We start from the raw sequence: 24592 nt of genomic DNA on the forward strand, positions 1-24592 counted from the left end.
GATGGCAACAGAAACTACAAGCACTGACAAAACAGATGAAAGGAGGAAGAGGAGGAAGAGCAGGCAGGCAGGCAGAATGAGGAGAGAGGTCCGGTGATACATCTCATCTCAGGCCAGGTTCTGCCAGAGAAGACGGAAGCGTACAGTGGACTGAAGGTCAATCAGAATGCATTAAGGGTACATAAATACTGAGGATTGTGAGACTTGATTGATTATCAGAGCTAGACACAATGAAGGAAGTGTCCATCATTTCTATACACATTACAGTCTACACGCCTTTAAAGCAAGATGCCTGCTACTGTGCTCAAACTAATCAATCAAATAATACTGAACATGTGAATACATGTTATCTTTTGCATGACTTTTTTTGTTGCCACATAAACTGTAACTAACCTATTCATACAAAGCCACGTACCCAAAGGCTAAAAGGGACGGTGTGTCAGGTACCACTATCTGCATGCTCCTGCCTTCACTCTGAATCTAGCCTCAGCCATTAGACACAACGATCATAAGACATAAACATTCTCCATCAGAGCAGACACTCCTCCTCTGTCCCCTGTCGGACTTCCAGCCAGCATTCACACAGACTGTCATGTAGAACTGTTTGCATCCTTTCCTTCCCGTCTCGATGAGCATCATGTTCTCATTCATAGCAGTCTCGATGCGACTTTAGTGCTACACTTTGCCATTTAGACGCTCATTTGTACCGGTAGCCATCTGCACTTCTACTGCCAAGAAACCATCAGTGGGTCACGCTGCCCGTCTCCTGCCAATAAAGACCGTCTCCACAGCACTGAGGTGCGTCTGTCTGCATTACGGAATGTGCTGCCTGGTAAATAAGAGTCCCTCCTTACAGGATGATGAAGTGATGCTGCTCTATTTGATCTTATTCTCTACAGAGAAGCTGAACACCTGTTAGACAAAACTGAGAGCATAAAGAACCCTGAAACACAGGAAACTCTGGATTCACACAGAGGGTTATATGTAAATATTTGCAGGGCATTAAGACACACACACACACACACACACACACACACACACACACACAGGGGAAGACTGGCAAGAAGTGTGATGGAATGTGGTCATAATGGTGTGACTGTTGCCATGGAGACAAGAGGAGGATTTCCCTGCAAGGCTGAACCTTCTCCTCTCTTCTCCTGACTCTTCTTCTGATTGTCAGCTCTCTCTGGTCCCAGACCACATCCAGCCACGCGCCCTCAGCTTTAAAAGGTCACACTGTTGTCTGTCCATGTCACAACAACACTATCTGCACACACCCCCAGGGGACTGGACAGGACGAGTGTGTGTGTGTGTGTGTGTGTGTGTGAGTGATGGAGAAAGAGAACAATGGACAGAGACAGAGAAACAGATTATGTGTGAATGTATATACAAGGCTGTGAAGTGAATGCAAAGTGTGTGGTCTTGTATTGTGTGTGTATACCGCAAAATATGTATGTGAAGCTGCAGCAGACAGCACAGTCAAACTCCCACAGGGTTAATCCCTTCATACACTGGGCAACCCTGAAACAAACACACGTCAACACACACATACACACATACAGACACACAGCTCCCACCCGTTAAATGTCCCTACAATGACAGCTCCCTCCCACTCTTCCTCTCTCACACTGCCAAACCAGTCGAGCTCAGACACTTTAAAAGAACACAGTGTACCTGTGTTGACAGTAACACACACAGACACACACACATCCCAAGGAATCATTTGAATTTGGAGTTTTTTCTCCCCTCGGTTTCTAACCCAGCTGGAACGCACACGACTCGTGAGGCCGACACAGAGCCCAAGAAACGCAGTGAACACACCAAACACACACTTCTGCAAGCCGCTGTCATACCTGAGGAAGAGTGATGACGGTGGCTGCAAATGGTGCCACGTGCAGCCAGGCGTGAGGAGATTTACTTCCTCCATCCCTCTCACTCGGTTTTGTGTCGCGCTCACACACACACACACACACACACACACACACACACACACACACACACACACACACACACACACACACACACACACGCGAAGCGACCAGCCCAGTCATCATCATAACAACCTGGCATCTGGACCACCGCCCCAGGACAGAAACAGACACACACGTTCACACTCTGACTCAAAATGTTGGAGTGGTGGTGGTGGAGGGGGAGTGGGCAGCGCCGCCACATGCACACATTGTCAGCCGTCCGTCAGCACCGACTTCACCAGCGGCTTCATTTGCTCAACTAAATATTTCGGCACGGGGGAGAGAGAGGACGGGGTGGAGGTGAGAGCGGCGAGAGGACAAACTGGGGAGGAGAAATTTGCAGAAGGAAAAGAAACTGAAGGAATTTAAGAGAGTGGCGGACGTTGAGCACCCTTAAAACTAATGTGTGACACTGTGAGCTGAGAGGCCTGGCTCTCAACAAAACCTGACTTTATTTTGGCTCCATCTAGATACACAGACCGGTGACAAACTAAAGGAAGAACCTTAATAAATGAGTGGAAAATCTGAATGAATACAGATGCTTCCATTAATGGGACTGAATGGTCCTAAAATGATCGAAATCCTGTGCTACGGCCTCTGAAGTCACCACATTTCCACACCTATGACAGACTTTGGAGTGACGTGCTACAGGCCTTTTACATGAAAAGGCAGAGGTTCATCACCTCCAGAGATGCACTGTTGTGAGACTTACTCGTGCACTCTGTGCTGAACTTATAAACCCAAATACACTGATCTCCAAAACAAACACGATTGGATTGGAGGTCATGACAAGAGGCAGCAAAAGAGAGAGGAGGAAAACTTCATGTCTGCATCAGTCTACCAGAGAAAAAAAGCCTCAGGACAAAATGGTCTATCGAAGTAGATGTCACTGATACTATGAACACAAGTGAATGTGCGTTTCATTCAAGACGTGAATGCTGTATTTATTTTACAAGCAGGGGCCAGGTAACGCCACAGTGAACACACCTGGCTGGTGTTCCGCTACATCATGAACAATAAGCGTCCTGTGGGAGGACCTGCTGCTGTAAAAACTGAACATCCAAAAGGAAACTTGTGTTTTTTGGATGACTTTACGTAAATACTACTGCTCCTGTATGATACAGTGAAATAAGCAGGAAGAGGAGGGGCAGAGTAAACTGTTGTGTGTATCAGGTAAGATGAGCAGATTCAAATAGTGTTTGAGTAAACACAACAATTAATGTATTTGAATAGGTAGGTAAGGTATAGAGCATATATTGTTTGTTTTTTTTAACTACTATTTAATATTACTTGTTTAACTAGCTGTATGGAAGTATGTCGGTATCATGACAAGCTTACCTGATAAAACATGAAACATGAAGCTGAAGTCATGCCCCAATACCCAATAAATCCAGAAATATCAGAAGACGTAGCTATGATGACAATATCTCTGACAGCAGACACACTTTGGTAAATACAACAGTAATGAGAATGATGTTCATCCAACCACTCACTGCAGGTACAATCTACTCCCAGAGTAAAACATCCCTGCATACATGCTCTCTCACACACGCATGACATAACATGTAATATCACAAATTAATTGTCTGCTTTCACTCCAACTCAACACATATTTCATTCAACCAGAATAATTCTTGCAAATGAAATTGTGAATGCAATCATTCTTGTCCATCTTATTTTCTGCATCTTTAATCTCTACCTTCATGCACAGCTGAGGAGCACACGTTAACAATGTTAGCATTTTGTTCTTGTTGTTGGACATAAAAAGGTCAAATAGGTTATGATTTTAAATATCAAAAAGACTTCTTTTAATCACAAAAACCTAGCCAAGAATACACACATACAGTAGACAGACGTTCACTTGTGTGTCTTCTGACCTGAGTGAGAGTGAATGGGCCGGTCTGTTCCGGTGGTGTGTGCTCTGTCCTTTGTCAGCTGCTGAGAACTGATGCTCGGTGTGACGCTCTCTACAGGAGCCTCTCCACTAAATCACTGGTGTCTGCAGCGAGGTGTGAGACACCTTGGTCTCTGAGCAGAATTAACAGCCTCTCTCCTCAATCAGTCGCTGACACCTGACACCTTATCAACTTATGTTGCATTTAAGATGAAAGGAGATTCCCATTTGCTCAAGTCATAAAAGTCACGCCAAGTTAAAAATATGAACGAGATCAGAGCTGACATATGAGTGTTATTAAACATCCCAGATGGGAGAGATTGTAAGTTAGTGTCATGTCTTCAGCTACTACAGTGGCCAAACAGCCCATAAGAGAACAATGTGTCTGTAGGTAAGACGTCTTCTTAACTACTCCCTACAAAAGGAAATTCAGTCCAGCCACAAGTTAGTTATTCACTTTCACTTCCAACATGGTTTAGCTCCCAGCGCTACACCTTGTTCAGAAAACAGAACTTTTCTCACTGATGTTTCTCAGATTCGTAAACATCCTGAAAGTCAATACGTGTCCCACAATTTCTTTGACCGCCGTGATGGACCAAAGGCAGGAAGTGTGACAGTTTTCTCAAATGATGAATTCCTGAAGCCGTTTCCCTCTGTGAGACACGTTACCAAAAAGAAGACACTTCTGGTTTGTTTATTCTCCTGCTGTGAAAGTGTCCGTTACACTGATGTTGTCCAGGGGCCATGAATCACTTTGTTTCCAGCTCACCATATCCATGCAGCAGCCCTTTAACTCTGACGTCACATTCTGGATAGGAAGCAATCTCAAATGGTAACGTTAGCTAGGCTATAAAATATGTTGTTTTCTTTGAAACATGGCCCAGTGTCCTCTGGATTTTTACTGTCCATTGTTTTTTCAGTTGATTAAGCAGGAAGTGGTGAAATGAAAGACACGATTAGTCAGATTCTCTACTATTATATGAAATGTAACCTGGAAATACGAAATCTGAACTTCCTACCCTGAGCATGAGCTCAGAGGAAATGGCCACACAGTTAATCTTAAAAAGTGTGTCTCACACTGGGGTTACATACTACGCTGAGCATGAACAAAGGCTCAGGTCTTGCCTCAGTGGCTTGATTTCAAACTGCGGCCCCTTGCAGTTCATCTCTCCCCTCACCTTCCTGTCACTCTTCAGCTATCACTATCCAAGCTTCAAAAAAAGTGTCTTCACATGCCACTGAGCGTGGCACACAGTTACGACAGCAGGTCATGTGTTACAGTATAACAGGCCTTCAGTTTAGACACAGCTTTGCACAGGTAAACCTAGCATAGCATTGTGTACATACAGTACAGCTTTCTGAAAGACGAACACCTTATTAACATTGCTAGACTATACAATACGACATTCTACAGTCAGTAATGCATTTAGCAGACCTTTAGCTTAGATTCTACAAATATGACCAAAGCTTGATACTTTTTAGAAGAGATACTCACAGTATCATTAATCATTGCTGCTTATATTCCCTTATTTAAAGCATGAGGACAATTAAACTTCAGCTTCAACAATCCAAAGCATTCATCTGGAGCTTTCATCCAAAAAGTTGTTCAGTTCTAACTAGGTAACAGTATTTCTCCCTGTAAGGTGACTACACTGTAATACCATTACTGAAATGAGACTGTGTTTGGCTAAAATTAATGTATATCGACACTTATGTCAGCCACAGAATAATATTATTGATCTGCATTGTTGCTCACTGTACATGTCTTCATCAGGAATATTTCAAATATTGAAAAAAATTGAGCTGGATTCTCTGTAATAAATGTCCTGCTTGGCTCCTGTTTCAGGTAGTCATAGTTTTATAGTCAGGGTCATGCTGTTGAAAGGCCGAAGTAAAGTAATGACCCCTCAGATTCACCATCAAGTGTCTGTATGTGAGAGATTAAAGACTGCTGGACTCCATGAGAGGTGTTTCATTAGCTCTCCATCACACAGCGGGTCGAAATGGGAAATAAGATCAAAAATTCAGCTTTCTTTCCAACTCATCGCAGGAAACTGTAAACTGTAGAGAAACTGAGTCTTATGTCATGTGTGAAAGTATGACCAGCTGGAACATGAGGGCTGTTACATCACACTGTGGAGTCATCTGTTCGTTAGCGAGCCCACATCTTATTTCATGCTACAGTGATGTACGTGTACGCAGACATATGCTGTCTTTTAATGACGGTACAATGAGATCCAGTGAGTGAATGATGCTTCAATTACAGAGAAGGAAAAAAAGTGAGGGGTGAGGAGAGGAGAGAAGAAGAGTAACTGAGGAGTAGTGCCAAGAAAAATCAGTACTCCAGTATCACAGAGCAGCTTGCAGATTAATTTTAATAAATAAATTAAAAAAGAAAACTTGTGTTGTGTTTTCAGGGAATGATTATGATATCATGCAAACTCCACAGATCTAAAATAACCAATCTATAAATAATTTACTATGTATTGGCTTCAAATATTTCACACAGACTGAATGATGTAAGAAAATATCTAAATAATATGGCAATTGCAATTCAATGTGTGGTTATTCTATGTTCATTCCTGTACTAAGCTCTACATAGCATTAAACAAGATGTGTTTGTATAAAACAAACAAAAAATATTCTTGTTTCTCTATTTAATAATCAAATCTAAGATGCAGTTGCTTGTTGTTAAGGTCTTCCTGGTTCTGTAGCCAAAATGTAGTAAACTATTGCAATAATAGCAACATTTACATTACTTACTCATGATTAATAATAATAATAAAATAAAACAAGTTGTTATCATTACTTAGGACCTATCCTATAAAATTCAGAAAATTTAAATCCATGACCTCTAATAAAAGTGTGGACAGTGCAGCGGCTTTAGATAACATTAACGCTGACTGATATGGAGTTATACAGGTCATGTGTGAGGACGTTCAACTAGAAGATCTCACACACACACACAGACACGTTACTGTTACATTCATCAACTAATGAGCTAGCTGCTGGCTACCTTTCTGTATTTAACACCCTTATGATTAGCCTGTGAGGTTATTCAAAAGTGTTCTGCAATGAAGAAATGAATGAAACTGAAATATTGTTTTACTTATCGTTTAGCTCTTAGAAGCTGAAGTGTATGAGCTTAATGCAGAAGGTCAGAGAGAGTGACAGCAGCAGCATTACGAGCTTCATGAGGAAGATGAGGGTGGACACAAAAATGTGATTTTTACGTTGGTGAAGGAGGGACAGACAAAAGACAAGCTGGGCTGTGCTCACTGAACCACATGTACAGTATCTGTATGTAATTGTAGGGATGCTCTTCAATGGATCGTCCTGTGTGTGTAAATACAAATCGAGTCTTGGCATTGTCAATGAACAAAATGCTCAGAACTGCTCTCCTTACCTACGACTGAGATGTTGGCTCAGCTGAGAGTGTTTCCACTATTTATGGCCATACAAACTGTTTTGTTAGTCTAATTTAAAAGTTTACATGAAGGTTTGAGAGCAGTCTTATGTTTGGAAAATGTTTTTACAATATTTTATTGTCTCCTTACTTTACTGATGCACACAACAAATGCACAGCGTATCCAGGAAGATACAAATTGCAAAATAAAAGTCAGATTTTGAAATAAAATCAAGAAATTGAGTTATATAAGCACTAATGAGGTGGAAAATAGTAATAACTGTTATAAACTCTTCCTATATTTTTGCCCATTAATAGTATTAATCTTAATAGAATCTTCACATTAGCAATATTTCATTTCAGTTGCAAAGTATGCCATCATAAGTAATTGAAATGTTAACACAGCTGAAAGACAAGTGATTAGACAAGTGATTTTCTGTTCAACTAAATAGAAGCGTGTCCCCCTTTGACCACAGCCTGAGGAAAACCCTCCTTCACAACTAAAATGAGTGCGTTAAAGCCCACTACATCCCCGATTATATCAGAGGAAAACATTCACGGCCTATACAGATAAAGAGAGAGCGATTGAAGGGAGACAGATAAGGAAGACACATAAGCAGCTTCAACTCTGTGTGTGCGTGGGTGTGTAAATACACATGCACATGTGCGTCTTATCTGTTCAGCGTGGGTTTTATTTACCAAGTAGAGATGTGGATAAGCATGGAGCGTCAAGCCCGACTGCAGCAGACAAGATACAACCACAGGGAGAGGATTATATCTCCAACAACAACAGTAAAGCTGTCCACTCTCTGCTGGATCCTGAGTCTACACGCACCTCCCCCATGGCTTTATGGATGTCCCAGCACATGGGGGAATTACCAGATAGAAGGACGAAGAAGAAAAAAAAACATCATTCAAGGGAGGGACATGTGGAATTTCAGATTAACAAGTCCCGGTAAAATGGCGTGAGATAAACATTAGAGTCTCTGCAGGGTGAATTTGAAAGCATGATAGCGTGCAGAATAAGAGAGCAAAAGCAGGAGACAGAGGATGAGTGGCTATCTGAACACATTACAGTCGGCCTGGGAAACACTCTCCTGCAAACAGCTACCATCTGGGACCATCTCCCACAGCTGTCAATCAACCTAGGTTCTGCTCTCTGACTGGTTATTGGGCTTAGCAGGTCATTTACAGAGAACATGAGAATCAGTTCCCAGAACACAACACCACGTGTGGACAAACACACACACGGGTAGCCTTTGATGAGAGTATGGATGACTGTGGTGGAGGGGGGAAAGGTGTAGAGGGGTAACGAGGCAGCAGTCTGAAGTGAGGGAGGGTCAAAGATCAGTGAGGAGGACTGTGCAACTGCCTGGCTCTAATCCTCCTCTGTGCTGTGTTGTTGGCAGCGCTAGTTAGCTCCTGACTAGGCTCTCTCTCTCTCTTTCTGCCTGCCCTCCCTGTCACCTTGTTAACTCTTCTCCATGTCTCTGAGGTCTTATTAAGGATTTGCAGCGGTTTCACTCCACAGATACTTTCAAAGGGACCCTCTCTCATTTTAAAGGCCAGGCCCCTCGCTTTCTATCCGTCCTTTATCCCACTGTCCTGCTCTCTTCCTCTCCACGAGGGAATGTGATCAGGCAAAGACGCTAAAGGGCACGGCAGCAGGAATAAAAGAGAAACTTGTCTGCTTAGGCTTATCTCCCTCTAGGAATGCTTCTATCTTGTTTCTTAAATTCTACAAAATCCCTCTAACACCCTTCGCTCTTTCTGCCCCAAGCATCTTTCAGTAACACCAGCATCTTGTGGTCCTCCTTAACACTTGCCACGTCCCCTTTCCACACTCACATCCACTTAGTTTCTTGACTTAAGTGACCTCCAGAGAGAACCAGCACAACCACCTGCTCTCTGTGACTGTCTACCGACAAGAAGACTTATTTGGATAGTTTTTAGGGGCAAGAGCACAGTTGAGGCTGATCAATAAGCAGTGCCGACAAAAGACATTCAGGCTAACAATAATGGGTATTCACAATGAGGATTATAGGACTTGTAAAACATTATTCAACTCATAAAAGACCACACGTGTAAATCTCACTGACAGGAATAAAAACTTTGAACCACTTTCAACGCTTCTGCCAAGAGACTTTGTTCCTTTCTTACAAGAACAACTTTGAGAACACACAAAATCCTGTTCCATCAATGTAAATCATGATGATTAATGCTGAATGGTTTCCATTTTGTGTAAACGTGGTCCATAAAGCGCCAGCAGAGAAAAATAGAAGGAGCAAACCAGAAAGAAAATGTTGTGGCTTTTTTAATGTTATTTTTCAGGACTGAATGAATTTTGTGGCTGCTAATTCAAATTGGAAAAGATCTGTCACTATGTTGCCCGAGTCAATATGCAGCTGTTCGTCTTTAGTGCAGATATCATTGACAACAGCAGGTTTTCTTTTAAGTGTTCTAGATGCTGTATTTATGCACACATGGAGGTAGTCGGGTGCTACAGAGGAGTTTTTAATGCTAATCTCCACTGTCAAGTCAGACACAAGTGTGAATCTTTGACAAACCTTTACCTCCACCCTCCTTCACTACATCTGGCTAGCTACAATTACGGCACTGACTGGGATCTTCCTGGACAGTGTAAAATATTGTACACCAAAAAAAGGACTGTGTAAGGAGAGAGCTGAGAGGAGTGAGTCATAGGAACAGAGAACTGGTTTCCACTGGGTGGAAAAAAATGAAAAGGAAACAAAGAAGAACACAAATGTTAATACAAAATACAGTGTAGTCTGCTTTATGTATTTGGTGATTAGATTAACCCGATGTGAACACAGAATAAACTCGACTGTGAACATCATGAAATCACATCTAAGCCTGTGAATCACTTTGGAGCCTGTACCGCTGCTACATTCACTTGTGTTTTGTGACTGACTTGATTGTGAACTGTCTTTAGTCATAAAAAAAACAAACAAAAAAACGTGTTGGTGTCCTGCTGCCATTTCCTCAGCAGACATTTGGACTTGTCATAGTAGGTGAAACACATGTTAGTGACAACATTAAAGATGGCTCTGTTCTATTTAGGTGGCCCAGTAAAGCTGTGACACTGAGCCGGCCTGAGCAATACCAGTGAAGCTGCAGCAGCCAAAATGGAATGTAGCCCCATTTATAAAAAAATTTGATTCATAGAATTATAGAGCTGTATTGTAGATCTGAAGTGATACCATATCATTACCCTAATATTGTCTGATTGCTAGGGATGTAACGATACATCGTGCCACGATTAAAATCGGTACAAAAATGCGTGACGACTCGCATCGGTTGACAGAAAAAATGAATCGCGATTCTTGGCGAATGCGAGAGAAGTAGGATATGTTCTTTTTCGTCTATTTTTTAATTAGAAATAGGTTACGTTGTGGCTGCAGCTTCAACTGCCGCGTCTGCCTTTCTGTGTCACACACACACACACACACACACACACACACACACACACACACACACACACACACACACACCCCTACACGCATGCGCAGTAGTGGTAATTGGCGTCAGGCCTGACTGTACCGTAAATGACACCATAACACAGACCCTCCAGGAATTCACGATGTTGCGATTTGCAACTTCAACGCAACTTCAGTGAATCCCCGTGAATTCAGGGGTGTTGCAATTTTAACCAATCACCGCAACTTCTCCGCGACTTCCGCGCAGTCTGGACGGGGCATTAAACTCGGGCAGGGACGGCCGCACGGTGCGGGAGGCGCATTTCCTCCGAGGTGGTGCGCCGCGACCGGCTCTGCGTTTACAGCGCCCAGACCTCGCCGTTTCCCGGGGCCGTGGACTCTCATTAAAGGGTTAATGAGCTATCATCTTAATTGTTTTTATTTTCAGTTAGCTCATACTTCAAGCTGAAAGGTAATGGTCAGATCAGCTGCTTGCTGGCAGCCCTAATAAGAACACAAACTGCTTGAGAGTTTCTGTAAAGAGAGATTTTTTTCCTACAAATAAAAAGATAATTTTATTTGGTCAGAATTTGTCTGTAGCTCATTTTGATTAAAAAAAGAAATCGTGAAAAAATCGTATCGTGAACAAAAAATCGTGACTCGAATCGAGTCGTGAGTTGAGTGTATCGTTACATCCCTACTGATTGCAGTGTAGATTATTGCACTATTTTACACTTCCATATGAGGGAGACAAAGAGCAGGAGAGCTAAGACAGACAGTGGCAGAAAGAAAACACACACACGAAAGGGAGGGGAGAGAAACTAGAGAGGCTGCATCACTACTTGTGATTCAGAGCCTCTACAATCAACAAACCCCGACCCGACTTTAATCAAGCTGTGTTTCTGTGTAATAGAAAAATTAAGCAGAATTTATTGCAGCAATTACAATCAAGAGCGATGTTTCAGTATGAGTGTTTGAGGTTGTAATTGATTCCTGCGAGCAAAAAGTGCAGCAGAAGCTCAGAGTGCTTGTGTGAATTGTGAAGTACGGAGTCTCGTGGTAGAATTTAAACAGTAAATAAACTAAATGAATTGAAAATCTCAGAACGTGTGTGTGTTTGTGTGTGTGTGTGTGTGTGTGTGTGTGTGTGTGTGTGTGAGAGAGAGAGAGTTGGGCCCTTAGAACTTCATTCAACACAATTAGGGCATGCCAACCTCAAACCAGGAAGAGGAGTAATAGGATTTAAATTGAGCATGTTCTCTGCTCATAGCTGCCTAATGTAACGTGGGGCACAATCTCCTCACTCACCCACTCGTCTGTCTACCTCTTCTGTTTATCTCATTTTATGTCCCTCCATCTCTTCCCAATCTTAGCACTTACATAATTCACCCTCATTGACCCCATCATTTCCTTTAACTTTCTCATACTACGCCACTTTAATTGGTTTTCTTATCCAATATCTAAATGTGCATTTTTTCCTGCTGTTCTCAGGGTATCTCCAAGATTACTACCAAGGATTAGTCAGTATATTTGATAACTAAATGAATCTTTGAGTGAATAAAATGCAGTGGTGGAAGGAGTACTGAAAATCTGTAGTGAAGTGTACTAGGTTACATTTGTTTGAGGGGTTATGTTAAGTTAAAAAAGACCCAGTCATGACCAGCACATCCCCTGGAATGGAAAGGGTAAATATGACATGGAGAGGATACAGACTTTTTGCCTGGGACATGGAGCTTTAGCACAATCCCATGTAACAATATCAAAGTGCATATTCAAAGCCCCTTTACAAGGCTCTTGCTTTAAACATCAGTCAGTAACATAACAGTGAACTAACTCATGGAGCTAAATTTAGTTTAATTAGCTAACACACACACACACACACACACACTGACGGTTGTCATGTCAGCTGATAAATTCGTAGTTGCTGAGTAGAAGTGAGAAGCTGCTTTTTTCTACTTCTGAGACCTATTGTTTCGGAATGACTAAAAATCTGGTATTACTGTAAAATGCATATGTGAACAGAAAGCTGGACGCAGCAACAGTAACTAAGGGGAAGGCAGCTTAATTATTTATTAGAATTGTTACAAACAAAACTTCCTGACAATCAACTAATCAAATAATTGTTTCTGTGACATTTTTTATCTCCTTCCTTTCTGACCTCATCAGTAATCTGTGTCTGTGTGACATACTGTATTTGTGTGTGTGGTGTGATTTGCAGTACACCAGAGTGTGTTTGCATGTGGCATCTGTTGCTATTTGAGTATACTGTACGCTTGTGGATATGCTGCATCAGAAAGTGTGTGTGCTTGTGTTTGTGAGAGTGTGTGTGTGTGTCTCACAGCTGTTGTAGGCAGTGGTGTTATTCCTCTGGGAGGGTTGTGTCTCATCCCAGCGGATAAGCTTATGTGTGTATGCGTGTGCATGTGTGTGTGTGTTTAGTCTTGCACTAGATCATCACATCTCAGCCGGGCCAAGATAGTTGCTACTGCCATGAATGGCCAGCTGTTCTCACAACATCTGGATACACACAACACATACATGTACACAGACACATACACAGTCCCTCTGTGCCATTTTCTTTCCTCATCACCCTCCATCTCACTGTGAGGCTCAATGAAGGCTCATTAGAACTAAATCTGGATCTTTCGTATCACTCTGACAGACCTGTCTTGAAATGTCTTTTTTTTTTTTTTTTTGGACACAGACACACACATATACACACACACAAACACAAACACTGCAGTGTTTCCTCTTCACATTCGATGTCTAAGAAAATATAAGTGAAGTTTTCTTTTTCCAGGTATATTCATGCGGCACATTGTGATACAAACTAAATATCTTTGCCTCTGTTTTAGTAATAAAGCAATGCTGCTGCCCACATGAGAGTATTCAGGGACACCGACTCTTGTTCTAGTTTAAGTGTGTATCTCTTTCTCATTTGGCATCTTATTGGTCCCAGTGGCAAAGACCAGTGTGTTTCTCTGGTCACGATTATCTCTTTTCTCATCCTTCACTGCGTGAGGCCTTTTAAAGTCCATTCCTCCTGTGTGCTCAGCTCTACCATTACTGCACTCATTACAACATGAAGGCCAACACCCTCATTCAGGCTGAAGCCTTATTACTTTGAATTGGATTCATAAAACAGCTAATTGGATTATGTTAATTAGACTGAAGGAGACACAAATGCAAGCGTTGGCCTGAAAATACTTCTTGTACAGGGTGACTGCGGTTTTATACTTAATCTTGTGTTTACACTAAAAAATCCAACTGAAAAACAAACCTGTCAAAACTTCATGAAAAATGTGTGCCCCTTTTCAACCCACACCTGCTCTTCTTCTGATATTTAGAATTTCATATAGACTACTACATGATGGCCCCCCACCTGACAGTAACAAGGCCCAGCATGTGGCTGGTCCTGGCTGGGTGTGATAGTACATAACGTACATCCCCCTTAATAATAGATCCATCCTGATAACGGCTCTATCTGTTCTGTCTCTCTGCAGGGATCTGGAATGGCCTGATGATACTACAGCCACTGCCTGATACTGCTCAACTCATCTATATTTCAACAGGACACTGTGTGTGTGTGTGTGTGTGTGTGTGTGTGTGTGTGTGTGTGTGTGTGTGTGAGTAAAAGAGAGAGAGAGAGAGCGAGAGAGCAGGAGAGAGATGGAGTGTGTCACTGGACAATCACTGCTTTAATTTACTGATCTAATTTTGGTTACAGGCTGGTCGAACAAACAGAAGTCAGACTTACACAATCAGGATAGAGAGGCTGAGTATGTGTGTGTTTTGTCTGCAGCCACTTGACCACTATGTAAAGCTTCATTAAAGAAATCTGCACCAAACACTAACCAAACCATCAAACATTAATACATCTAGTTTGCTGTGGACAGTGATCTCGCTTCATGTATAGAACTGCTGATAAATTACACTGGGCATGTTTTGCCTTTGTGCTGACAATTATTGGATTTTGGAATAATAAGGTGTGCGACAATCATTTCTTTCATAGAGAACAGACCAAGTTCACAGTATGCAGAATGCTGAAGATATTTTGTTGTAGTAGTAAACTGAGTAGTGAATTCATGTTCATATAATGATGATTATATTCATGTGTGTTGAAAATTTATTAGCATGTTACAGAAAATTTGAACCCAAACAAACAAGTCATAGTTTTCAAGTCTTCCCATATTTTATTTTACTTCCCAGTGATCACAGTGTCCTTTTTTTCACAGACAAACTCCCGTCCATTCATGATTTCAAAGCCATCTTTCTCCTCTTTGGTTTAGGACACGTTGTTTGAGTACTTCGGGGATTTTAATTAAAGTGTTAAACTTTCTCACTCTTCCGCAACACTAAATTCCTCTATTTCTCTAATTTAACATTTTAAAGTGTCTTTGCTTAGTTACTTTTCCAAATCTACATGAGCTGATTCGACTGTTTTCTTCTTCCAAAACAGTGGCGAAGAACACCAGAAGCAAATGCCAGGGGCTTTAATTAAAACTAAATCATGACTGGTGTGTCAACTGCATGCCAAATTCATCAGAGCACACAAGGCCAAATTGCCTCCTGAGTTACCATAGGACTGGTTACTGACAATCAGTGTAGTATTTAAAAAGCAACTGTTTTTAATATAGCACAGCGGGGCTACTTAACATGACTTTAAAAAAACTTCACAGAGAACAATGAGTGTATAAAACAGCTTCACTCATCTGTTTGGAATAAATATTCTCTGGCCGAGAAAACAGACAGAAAACAGGTAAAGACTGAGCTAAAATGAAACAATATACTTTTTTTTTCTTTTCAATACGGATGATCATCAGGAAAAAAAATTATGTCGGTCTCCTAAACACGTCCATAGTGGCTTTAATGTGACTCAGATTCAGAGTCTTATCAAACAAGCATGTTTATAGTATAAAAACATGACAAGCATAATGAGATGGACAATACTAGTTTAATTTAGCAGAGAGATTGGACAGGAAGTGGCTAGCACCTTTAAAGCTCCCTCATTAACGTGTCATCCTGATATAAGAGTAAAAAATGAGAAGTCGTTTCACAGGGGGATTACATGCTGGGCTATTTCTTGTCTATGGGTTGTGCTTCCAGTCTTTTTGCTAAGCTGACCCTCTGTTGGCTCTAACTTCATTCATTATGAACAGCCATGCGAGTGGTATCTATTTTTAATTCACTCTTAGTTTTTTAGTTGCCCAAAATGTTGAATAAGTTCTTTAAACTACAAGTTCTTGTTGATGAGGCTTGAAGAATTCTATTAAAGTTTAAGGATGGAACCTCTAAAACATAAATATGACAGCCCTGGCTATCCATGCTGAAATTCTGTCTGACTCAGACTGACAGCTGCCCACATCATAACAAACAGCCCGTCTGAGAGCTGACAGGAAGACTCACACACACTAAGACATAGACTCACTGGTAGGTATCTCAATGTTAGGAGAGGGCTTTAAGATCAGCTAATGACAGAGAAAAAAAAGGAAGCTGAAAAGAAGAAGTTAGCACACGAAGGAGAGGAGAGGAGAGGAGAGGAGAGGAGAGGAGAGGAGAGGAGAGGAGCTCAGGCCGACCTTTAAAGAACCACACTTAAACCAGCCAACACCGCAGGCACTGTTGTAGCTTGGTCCCACCCTGCATCTGAGTATGTGTGTGTGTGTGTGTGTGTGTGTGTGTGTGTGTGTGTGTGCGTGTTTCAAAGGTTACCGTGAATCTGCTGCCGCTGTAGAGGTACTGACGTTGGATTAAATCAACGCATGTCTATGTGCTAAAACACCATCTTTGCTATTATGGGTTTCTTTAGGGAGGGATGACACATACGTTTGTCAAGATGATGCATCACTCTTTCACACACGGTTACCTTATGTGGGAGGAAGAGGGAGTTGACTGCTGCGAGGAGACTTGAGGTGTCCGGGGCATCCCTCTGGCCACAGATCACGATCTAAAAAAAAATAAATCAAATAAAAAAAAAAAGTAGAGGAGGGTGAGAGGAGGCGATATGTGAAGGGAAGGGAAGAAGGGAGAGGACAGGGAGATAACGAGATGAAAGAGTATGAAGAGAGTGAAATAAGAGTGGAAAGGTGACACATAATAAAAGGGGAGAGGGGGAGGGAGTGACAGAGGTCAGTAGTGTATTTGTAGCAGTAACAAGGGAGGCAGGTGTTTTCTCTTGGACTGCCTCACCTCGCCTCGCCCCTGAGCTTGTTACCCTCGCCCTGTAGCCTCGACTCATCCTCCACAGGTCGTATATGAGCGACAGGAGGCTAACTATCCCCCTCCTCCCTCTGTCTCTGCTCCTGCTATTTCATTCTCTGTTCCTTTGATTGCACAGCACATGTCTTCATGCTCAAAGTTTTCCTGGGGTGACTCAGAAACTTTGGGGTGATTCCTGCTGTGCTTTGCTAGTATGCTGGTTTCAGTGGTTTCAGGCTAACTGAGGGTGTTAATATTTCAAAACCGATTATATAACCGAGGCTGAACAGCTCAAATAACCCGTTAAATAAATGCATAATGGCTGTTAAAAAAAGAGGGGGAAAAGATTTTGAGAGTTAGTGTGTCCAGGGATTAAGTGTGCATGTATGAAGAGAGCTGAGATAGAGATGCTGTCCTCAGATGACTCAGACCGTAGCTCAACTGAGGAAAAATAAAAATATGTGTCCAGACATTGGCTCCTTTTTTTTTTTTTAAAGACTGAACTTTACATGTACAGGTTTATCCGAACAAGATCAATATCATGGTGCTTTGAGTCTTAGTATCTGGACTAGTTGAGATTTATTGGTTGAGATGTAGCAACTGTCGCGGAACAAACATAGACTATAAATAAATGATATAAAGTGAACAGAGGTTATCAAAATTTAAATACTGGGTTTGCCTGGTAATAATGCAAAATGTGAACAAATACATAATTTAGAGCCTTTATATCATGCTTTCTTCCTAACGTGACTTTTTTGTTTCGTTGTTATGATAAAGGTTAGTGCAACTAGAATATGAGATCACTGCCAGAGAAACGACCTAAACAAACGTTTTGTATATGATAGAACAGTATAACCCGGTATAATAATAGTGATTATAAAATAATTTGCCAAAATCTGGAACGTAAATTGTGAAAAAACACTAAATCTCACTAAACCAATTTACATGTCTCAGACGATCTGATCAGAAGTCAACAGCTCTACTATGCGTCACTTCACAGCTGCATTAGAATGCATCTCCACGTGTCTCAAGTGACCACTTGTGATCGAATCTGGCCTCTGTGCTCAATATATAATAAACAAGTGCATCATTTCAGTCTGCAAATGCTTCATTGTTTTTAATCGGCAGCTCAACACTCGTGGCCTACCCACTTGGACAGACAGACACATTGTGTTTTACACAAAGAATGAAATAACTTCATGTGAAACATTTGCTGAATTTAAAAGAAGGCCCACATAATTAAGAACTCTCTTCACTTATTAAGTTCTCCTAACTAACCCTACTATATTAGTAAAATTTCACAGGTCAATCAAAATAATAAAATCTGCTGCCTTCTTTTAGACATTTAGCTCCAGTTGAAACTTCAGACACGCTGTTTCAGACAATATCTAATAAAGGAACACAGTCCTCTGGTTCACTGTGCATAGCTGTAGCGGTCTAGTTAACTTGCACTGCATTTTTACTTCATGGTTATTGATAATAGCGCTGAGTCAGCAAAGACGCTATTGGGGTGTTCATTGTTTTACCAGCCTCTTGCTGTGCTCTTGTTCAGCTGCTGTGCATTGTTGCTGGCCTTGTTGGTAAATATAATGTCTGCTGTGCTCACGCGATTCGTCAGGCGAGGCGCTTGCTTTCAGTGGGTGGACAGGTAAACACACCCTCTTCCTAAGCTAGCATTCAGGGCTCACCACAGAGAACTAATCCTTTTGTTTTCTCCATGTGTCTCTCCACCTCTGAACACACTCTTCAACATGTGTTAACAGAGATAAAAAGTAAAGAATTAGATTCTGACATTCAAAGCGTCCTGGTACACACACCCTGTGATAGGCTCAGACCATGACGACTTTTATTACTCTGTCAATATGAACTGACAGTATGGTCAACACTGTAAATCAACTTTTAAACCATATCTGATCTATCCATTAAACACTAAATGAGCATGTTCTCATCAGTTCACATGAGTGTGTGATGCGGACGTGAGAATAACCTGTTTAAGCGTGTAGTGTTGGGCCATAAGAGCCCGGACCATTTCAGGCAGTGCGATGGGGACCCTGGTCAGACGGTCAGAGAAGGCTGCCAGTAGCTGCTGGGACATCTGGAGCCACTCCTGTCTTCCAGTGTAGTGGGACAGACGCAGGAGATTGGACGCCGACACTGAGTTAGCGCTGGGCTCGGCTCCGTCCTGATCTAAAAAAAAAACACACACACACACACACACACACACACACACACACACACACACACACACACACACACACACACACACACACACACACACACAGCATTTTTATGAGGCTTCAACAGTTACAGTCTTATGCTGGCAGTATACTGTGTTTCGGAACACTCTACAGAGGGTAGTAGACATATGATTGATAATAATCAGGCAAAATCAAGGCGTTGCAAAGACGCTGTATGTGTTAAATAGGATGGGTGAACAGTGGATATAATGTCTCTAGTCTTTCATGAGACAGAAATCTTGGAACAAATGTGATGCTTCTAGTCCAAAACATTCGATTGTCTTTTACAACAAGAAAAGATGACAAGCTATTAAGTCTCCATACGCAATACCTTCCCATGACGTCCCCCAGTCCACAGGGACTCTCAGTGTGTGGTGTGATGTGATGGGACTAACAGATGACCTCATGACTTAGCCCTGTTAAGTGATTGGTCCTTATCTCTTATCAGTGTCCAATGAGAGCCTGGAGCTGATCTTCTCATGACCTATGACCTCACTACATGTCTGCTTCTTGGCAAAGCTCTGAAGCCTGTGTCTATGAATGTGTGAGTGTGTGTGTGCAGTGTTTCTCATTAATTACCTAGACTGTGCACCGCCTGTCCCCACCACAGAAACACTATCACTGTGTGGGAAACACTGGTGTGTGTTTGTATAAGAGAGTCTTTTTGAGTCAAACTGCAATTATAGGTCAAAAGCTAAAAATAGCCCCTGCCACACACACAGTACTGTATACTGCACATATAATATTCTTTATGACAAGCATGCATTTACAATCACATACAGATGCAGGGAAATGCCCACGCATGACTGAACTGCAGAAATAATTTGATTTTATCCTGCAATATGTTTCAGCCCTCTCTGAGCCCCATGGCAAGGAAGCTTCAACACACACACACACACACACACACACACACACACACACACTAAATACACACAGAGGTTAAGTCTGTCTGCTGTCCACATTTCACAAATCTTCCTTCTTAATGTGCCTCATGAAAGGAGGTCACATACCTACAGAGCCATGACAAAACTGCCTCCAAACACACAAACACAAACACACACTTAAGACAAAACAGACATGAAAGTCATTAAACGCAATGACAGAATAACCCAGGAACACACTAACACACACACTGCACTCCATAAAATAACAAATATACACTGAGTGTATTCAGGTGAATGGTGACCCCGTACACCTGTTCTTACACTTTGTATCGTTTTGCTTCGATCACCTCTGATCATATTTTATGGAGAAAATAGTTGTTGGTTTTCAGGCCGGGGCGGAGAGGAATGCAGACCGGTAACGGCACAGGTATGGGCACCAGAACCAAAGGCGGGCCAGTGAGCAACATAACTGGGCTCAGCAGAAGCAGAGCATGGCAGAGGCAAAGACAGAGAAGAGGACGATGGAGGAGTCACCATGTGATAGGCTGTCAGACAAAGGGGCAAAATCTGTGACTGGCTTTTAAACGTGGCAAGAGTTCAGTGAAATCAAAGGCTGAAAGACAGACGCCGAGCTGGCTTCTTGCCATGTCTTGTGCTGTTGCACTTGCTCGATGTTTGGCTGTTAGCAAAGTTGTCGACTTGCTAGTTTTTGGAACATAGGTAATATAATCATAACAAATACATGTGTACAGCTGTCCATATTTACGACGTCATATTGCACTCTGAAACTGGGGCTGTTCAATTAATAAAAACAAAAAAATCATACATGTTACTTAAACAAAAACAGCATTTCTTTCGATACCGTGAATCATTTTAACCTTACTCCTCCAAAACAAACACACACAGAGGAGTGTGGCAGGGCTGTAAAATGTAGAGTGGCAGTGTGGTGGGGTAATCCGTCTTGCAGTGACAGGCTACACTACTGGGACAGGCGTCCACACTGCAGCGGCTGTAGCGTCACTAATGGGCTTCAGCCCTACATGGTGCCACCATCATAATGGCACAGTCAATCCTCTTAGATGAGAAACCTCTCACACGTCAGCTCCGATAAACACACACAGATGCAGGTGTGACGGTGCGTGGGGACAGGCACTACCCCACACACACACACACACACACACACACACACACACACACAAGTACATCATCTTTGATCTGTCAACAGTTCGTAACAAAAATAACTATTTGCCCTTTCCCTGTTTACCCAGACATCTACAGTATCTTGCTCCTGTCTAAATTATTTACACCAAGCTTTGCGTTTGTGTGCGCCAGTAAAAAAAAAAAAAAAAAATTGACATGTGGAACATTAAAACAGACAATCTTCCAGAAAGAATTCTCAGTTCAGAGTTTGCTTTTCTAATGCAGAGGTTAAATGTTAACACATAAAGATTACCTTAGTGCTTGTTTCAAGACCAATTTACTGACACACAAAATGGATGATAAAGATATTCACTGAGTACAGATGACAAGAAAAAAAGAAAATAAATACAAACGGACGCCGTTAAAATAAATGGTCGCTGTTGGACAGAGTATATCTCGAGAGCGCAAACAAAAAGAAACAGGCATCGACTAGATCCAGACTGGAAACTCTGGTCTGACAGATCAAAGATAAACGTCCGCGAGTCTACAAGGTGTCAGCTTCTCTGAACTGCCAACATTTAGATTTTTATCACATCAGTCCCTTGATCCAAAAACAACTCTTTTGGCTAGACATGGTCTGGTAATGCAGCTTTGCAACTTTAAACTACATACTGAGGAAAATACTATGTTACACAGTGTCCTTGGAAACTATTTGGAAAAGGGTAGATACAAAAGATACTTCTGTCAATGTGACAATTTAATGCGTTTATGCATTTTATATAATGTTACATTCGATTTTTGGGGTTTTAGACTATACTGGTTGCACAAAATTGAGGATGTCTATGGAGCCCAGGTCACAAACTCTTAAAAAGCTTTTCCTTTAAGCTGCAATCAGATGATAAAATTGAAAAAAGCCTCTTCTTCCTTTACCATCAACCAGCTGATCAAAGAAATGAATTATTATTATTATATTATAATAATATTAATTGTGATTCCATTCAATAGTTGAGCATTTCACTCAAAACTACAAATGTCAACCTCATGGAGGCACTAGATGAAAAGTCAGGGGATCAAAGTCAGCAGGATTTATCATCTGGGGACCTTTGAACAAAGTGATGGACCATGAACCAACTAAAACAAAAACAAAAATAATTTAGTCTCCAAATGTCTCGCCAACATGTCTGCAAGATTAAACTTTCAGTTATTATATTTTATGCCTAAGGCTTACCTTACACCTGAGCTGACAAATGAGGTTTGAGGGCAACAAAAGACATGAAGAAGGAAGGAGGATGCATCGAGTACAAAAAGAAAAAAAGATCAAGCATGAAGTTAAGAGGTAAGTCAGATGAGAAGAGGCAGAGGCAGAAAGTGTACTTCAGATTCCCACTATACATTATGCGTGCTGCTTCAATCTGTCAAAGGCAGATGGACTGAGACAGAATGAAGACATATTTGATGGGTGTGGTGATCAAAGCAGCTGAAGAATCAGAGCATCAGTCTTTGAGTGCTTTCATGGCGGAGAAGTTCAACGTGAGTGAGAGGCGGCTGCACTTCACTGGAGGAAGATAGGCAAGGTCAACATTCCTCTGCTCTCGTCTTTTATCCTATATGTAATCATCCAGCCATCCATCTTTCCTTGCCTACCTCATCTCTTGTGGTTCAAGAGTAGCAAACTGACAGCTAGACTACAGAAGCTTCAATCTCATTAAGCTCTGGCTAAATCGATAAAATGAAAGATATCAGAGGGGGCAACCATCCATTAACATTTTTTTTCCACACAAAGAAATGAGCCATCTATTCATCCTTATTTTGTTCCTTTAAATTCCTCTCATTAAACAGTGAAAATATGTTAATATTATCAGAGTTCTTGCAGTGTTTGCAGGCCTCCAACCCTGCATTTATGCATCTGTCACCGATATCTATCCTTGAACTTGTCTAAGCCACAGAGGTATGCGGCAGTCGTACTATTAATCCTTCACCTGTCCATCAATTCTTCCCTACATCTCTCTATCCATTAGAGCCTCAACCAGCAGCAGTAGCTTCAATACCTTTATTATTTTCTACAATTGGATGGTAATGTCAGTCAGTCCACCACTTCACCACAAAACTATTTTGTTCATATTCGTGGTCTCCAGAGGATACTGACTATGACTTTCTTTCTTTGGCATTACTACAGCCTCTGCTGTACTTAGTGTTCAGTGCTAATTACGCCAAGAACATTTATTCATTTAGCACATTTAAAAACAACCTCAGCTGACCATTATCAAATACATATAGCATTTTTCAATGGACGTACTTTGATGGCACATGATTACCAAAAAGGATTATGTTGTAGCCTTTTATTGTCACTGCACTGCTCTCGCTTCGTACTAGATTCCAACTGAAGACACTAGACTGTAGCATGCGTGAGGCTTGTCGTATCACGAGGTTGCTGAATATCACAGAAAGGGCTTGGTGTCAAAATGATGTGTTCCATACAAAGTTAACTGTTGTATACCTAAGTGCAATAATTGCTGTCATTAGTGTCAAGGGGAAAAGTTTATTCTAAAGATCTAAACTCATGATATCTATTCACATATCAGTGTGTGTGCATCCCTCACCCTCTTTGAGTTGCAGCAGCACAGTGTTGTCACTGGGATCACTACAGAAGTAGCCTCCACCCTGTTTGTCCAGGAACAGCTCGTCCTGCCTGAGCTGCAGCTCCTCGGCCCACTGCAACCACTCCGTCTGCAGCGTGGCCTCGTACAGGTCCAGCAAGCCGCAAATAATGAAGGCGTAGTCGTCCAGGAACCCGGAGATAGGCGGAGATCTGGAGAATGCCGCAGGAGACAGGAGATGAAAAAAAAAAAAAATAAAAAATCAGAGAAGTGGGAGAAGAGCGAAAATGAGGACGTTTTTCATTAAGAATTCATTGAAAGATGAAGTGCGAGAAGCGTCAAGATGGGTTACTGTTGGTGAACTAGTTCAGCTGCCTGTTTTTTTTTTTACCCCTTGTCTTTTTCATGCACCAAATACTTGTTTATAATGCCTTGGCAAGATCAAGCTATGGTTTCAGTACAAAAACCCCAGATGAGTTGGCTTAAAAGATAACAAAAACTAAAAACTATAAAAAGCCAGAAAGAAAGAAAAATATATTTGTGACAGCACAGGGCTGTGCTGTCACAAATATATTTTTCTTTCTTTCTTTCTTTCTTTCTTTCTTTCTTTCTTTCTTTCTTTCTTTCTATAGTTTTTCATGATACACATTGTATAATCTCTTCCAAAAGCTTTTTCTCTCCATGTGAAATTATTCATCTGCCTTCCCTGTGCATGGCATACTGTAGAAGGCATCAGAGACATTTATATATGCACGTGCACACACAGAACTGTGTCAGACACTCTTTGAAGTGTCGAGTGAAGCAGGACAGTAATTAGACAAATCTGTTT

At 41.6% G+C, this 24592-nt stretch overlaps 1 protein-coding gene across 2 annotated transcripts in view; it reads right to left on the reverse strand.

Annotated features, from left to right (window-relative positions):
- The window catches only part of spata20 (spermatogenesis associated 20), a 42950-nt gene that overhangs the window by 2840 nt on the left and 15518 nt on the right, over positions 1-24592 (reverse strand). For both annotated transcript variants that reach the window (XM_027289349.1, XM_027289350.1), the window contains exons 13-15: positions 23767-23975; positions 18893-19092; positions 16574-16654 (exon numbers count right to left, since the gene is read on the reverse strand). In XM_027289349.1, coding sequence (XP_027145150.1) covers positions 16574-16654; positions 18893-19092; positions 23767-23975 — 490 coding nt within the window. The remainder of the gene's footprint in view (positions 1-16573; positions 16655-18892; positions 19093-23766; positions 23976-24592) is intronic.

This window comes from Larimichthys crocea, chromosome XVI (assembly GCF_000972845.2).
Source record: "Larimichthys crocea isolate SSNF chromosome XVI, L_crocea_2.0, whole genome shotgun sequence".
NCBI classification, from domain to species: domain Eukaryota; kingdom Metazoa; phylum Chordata; class Actinopteri; family Sciaenidae; genus Larimichthys; species Larimichthys crocea.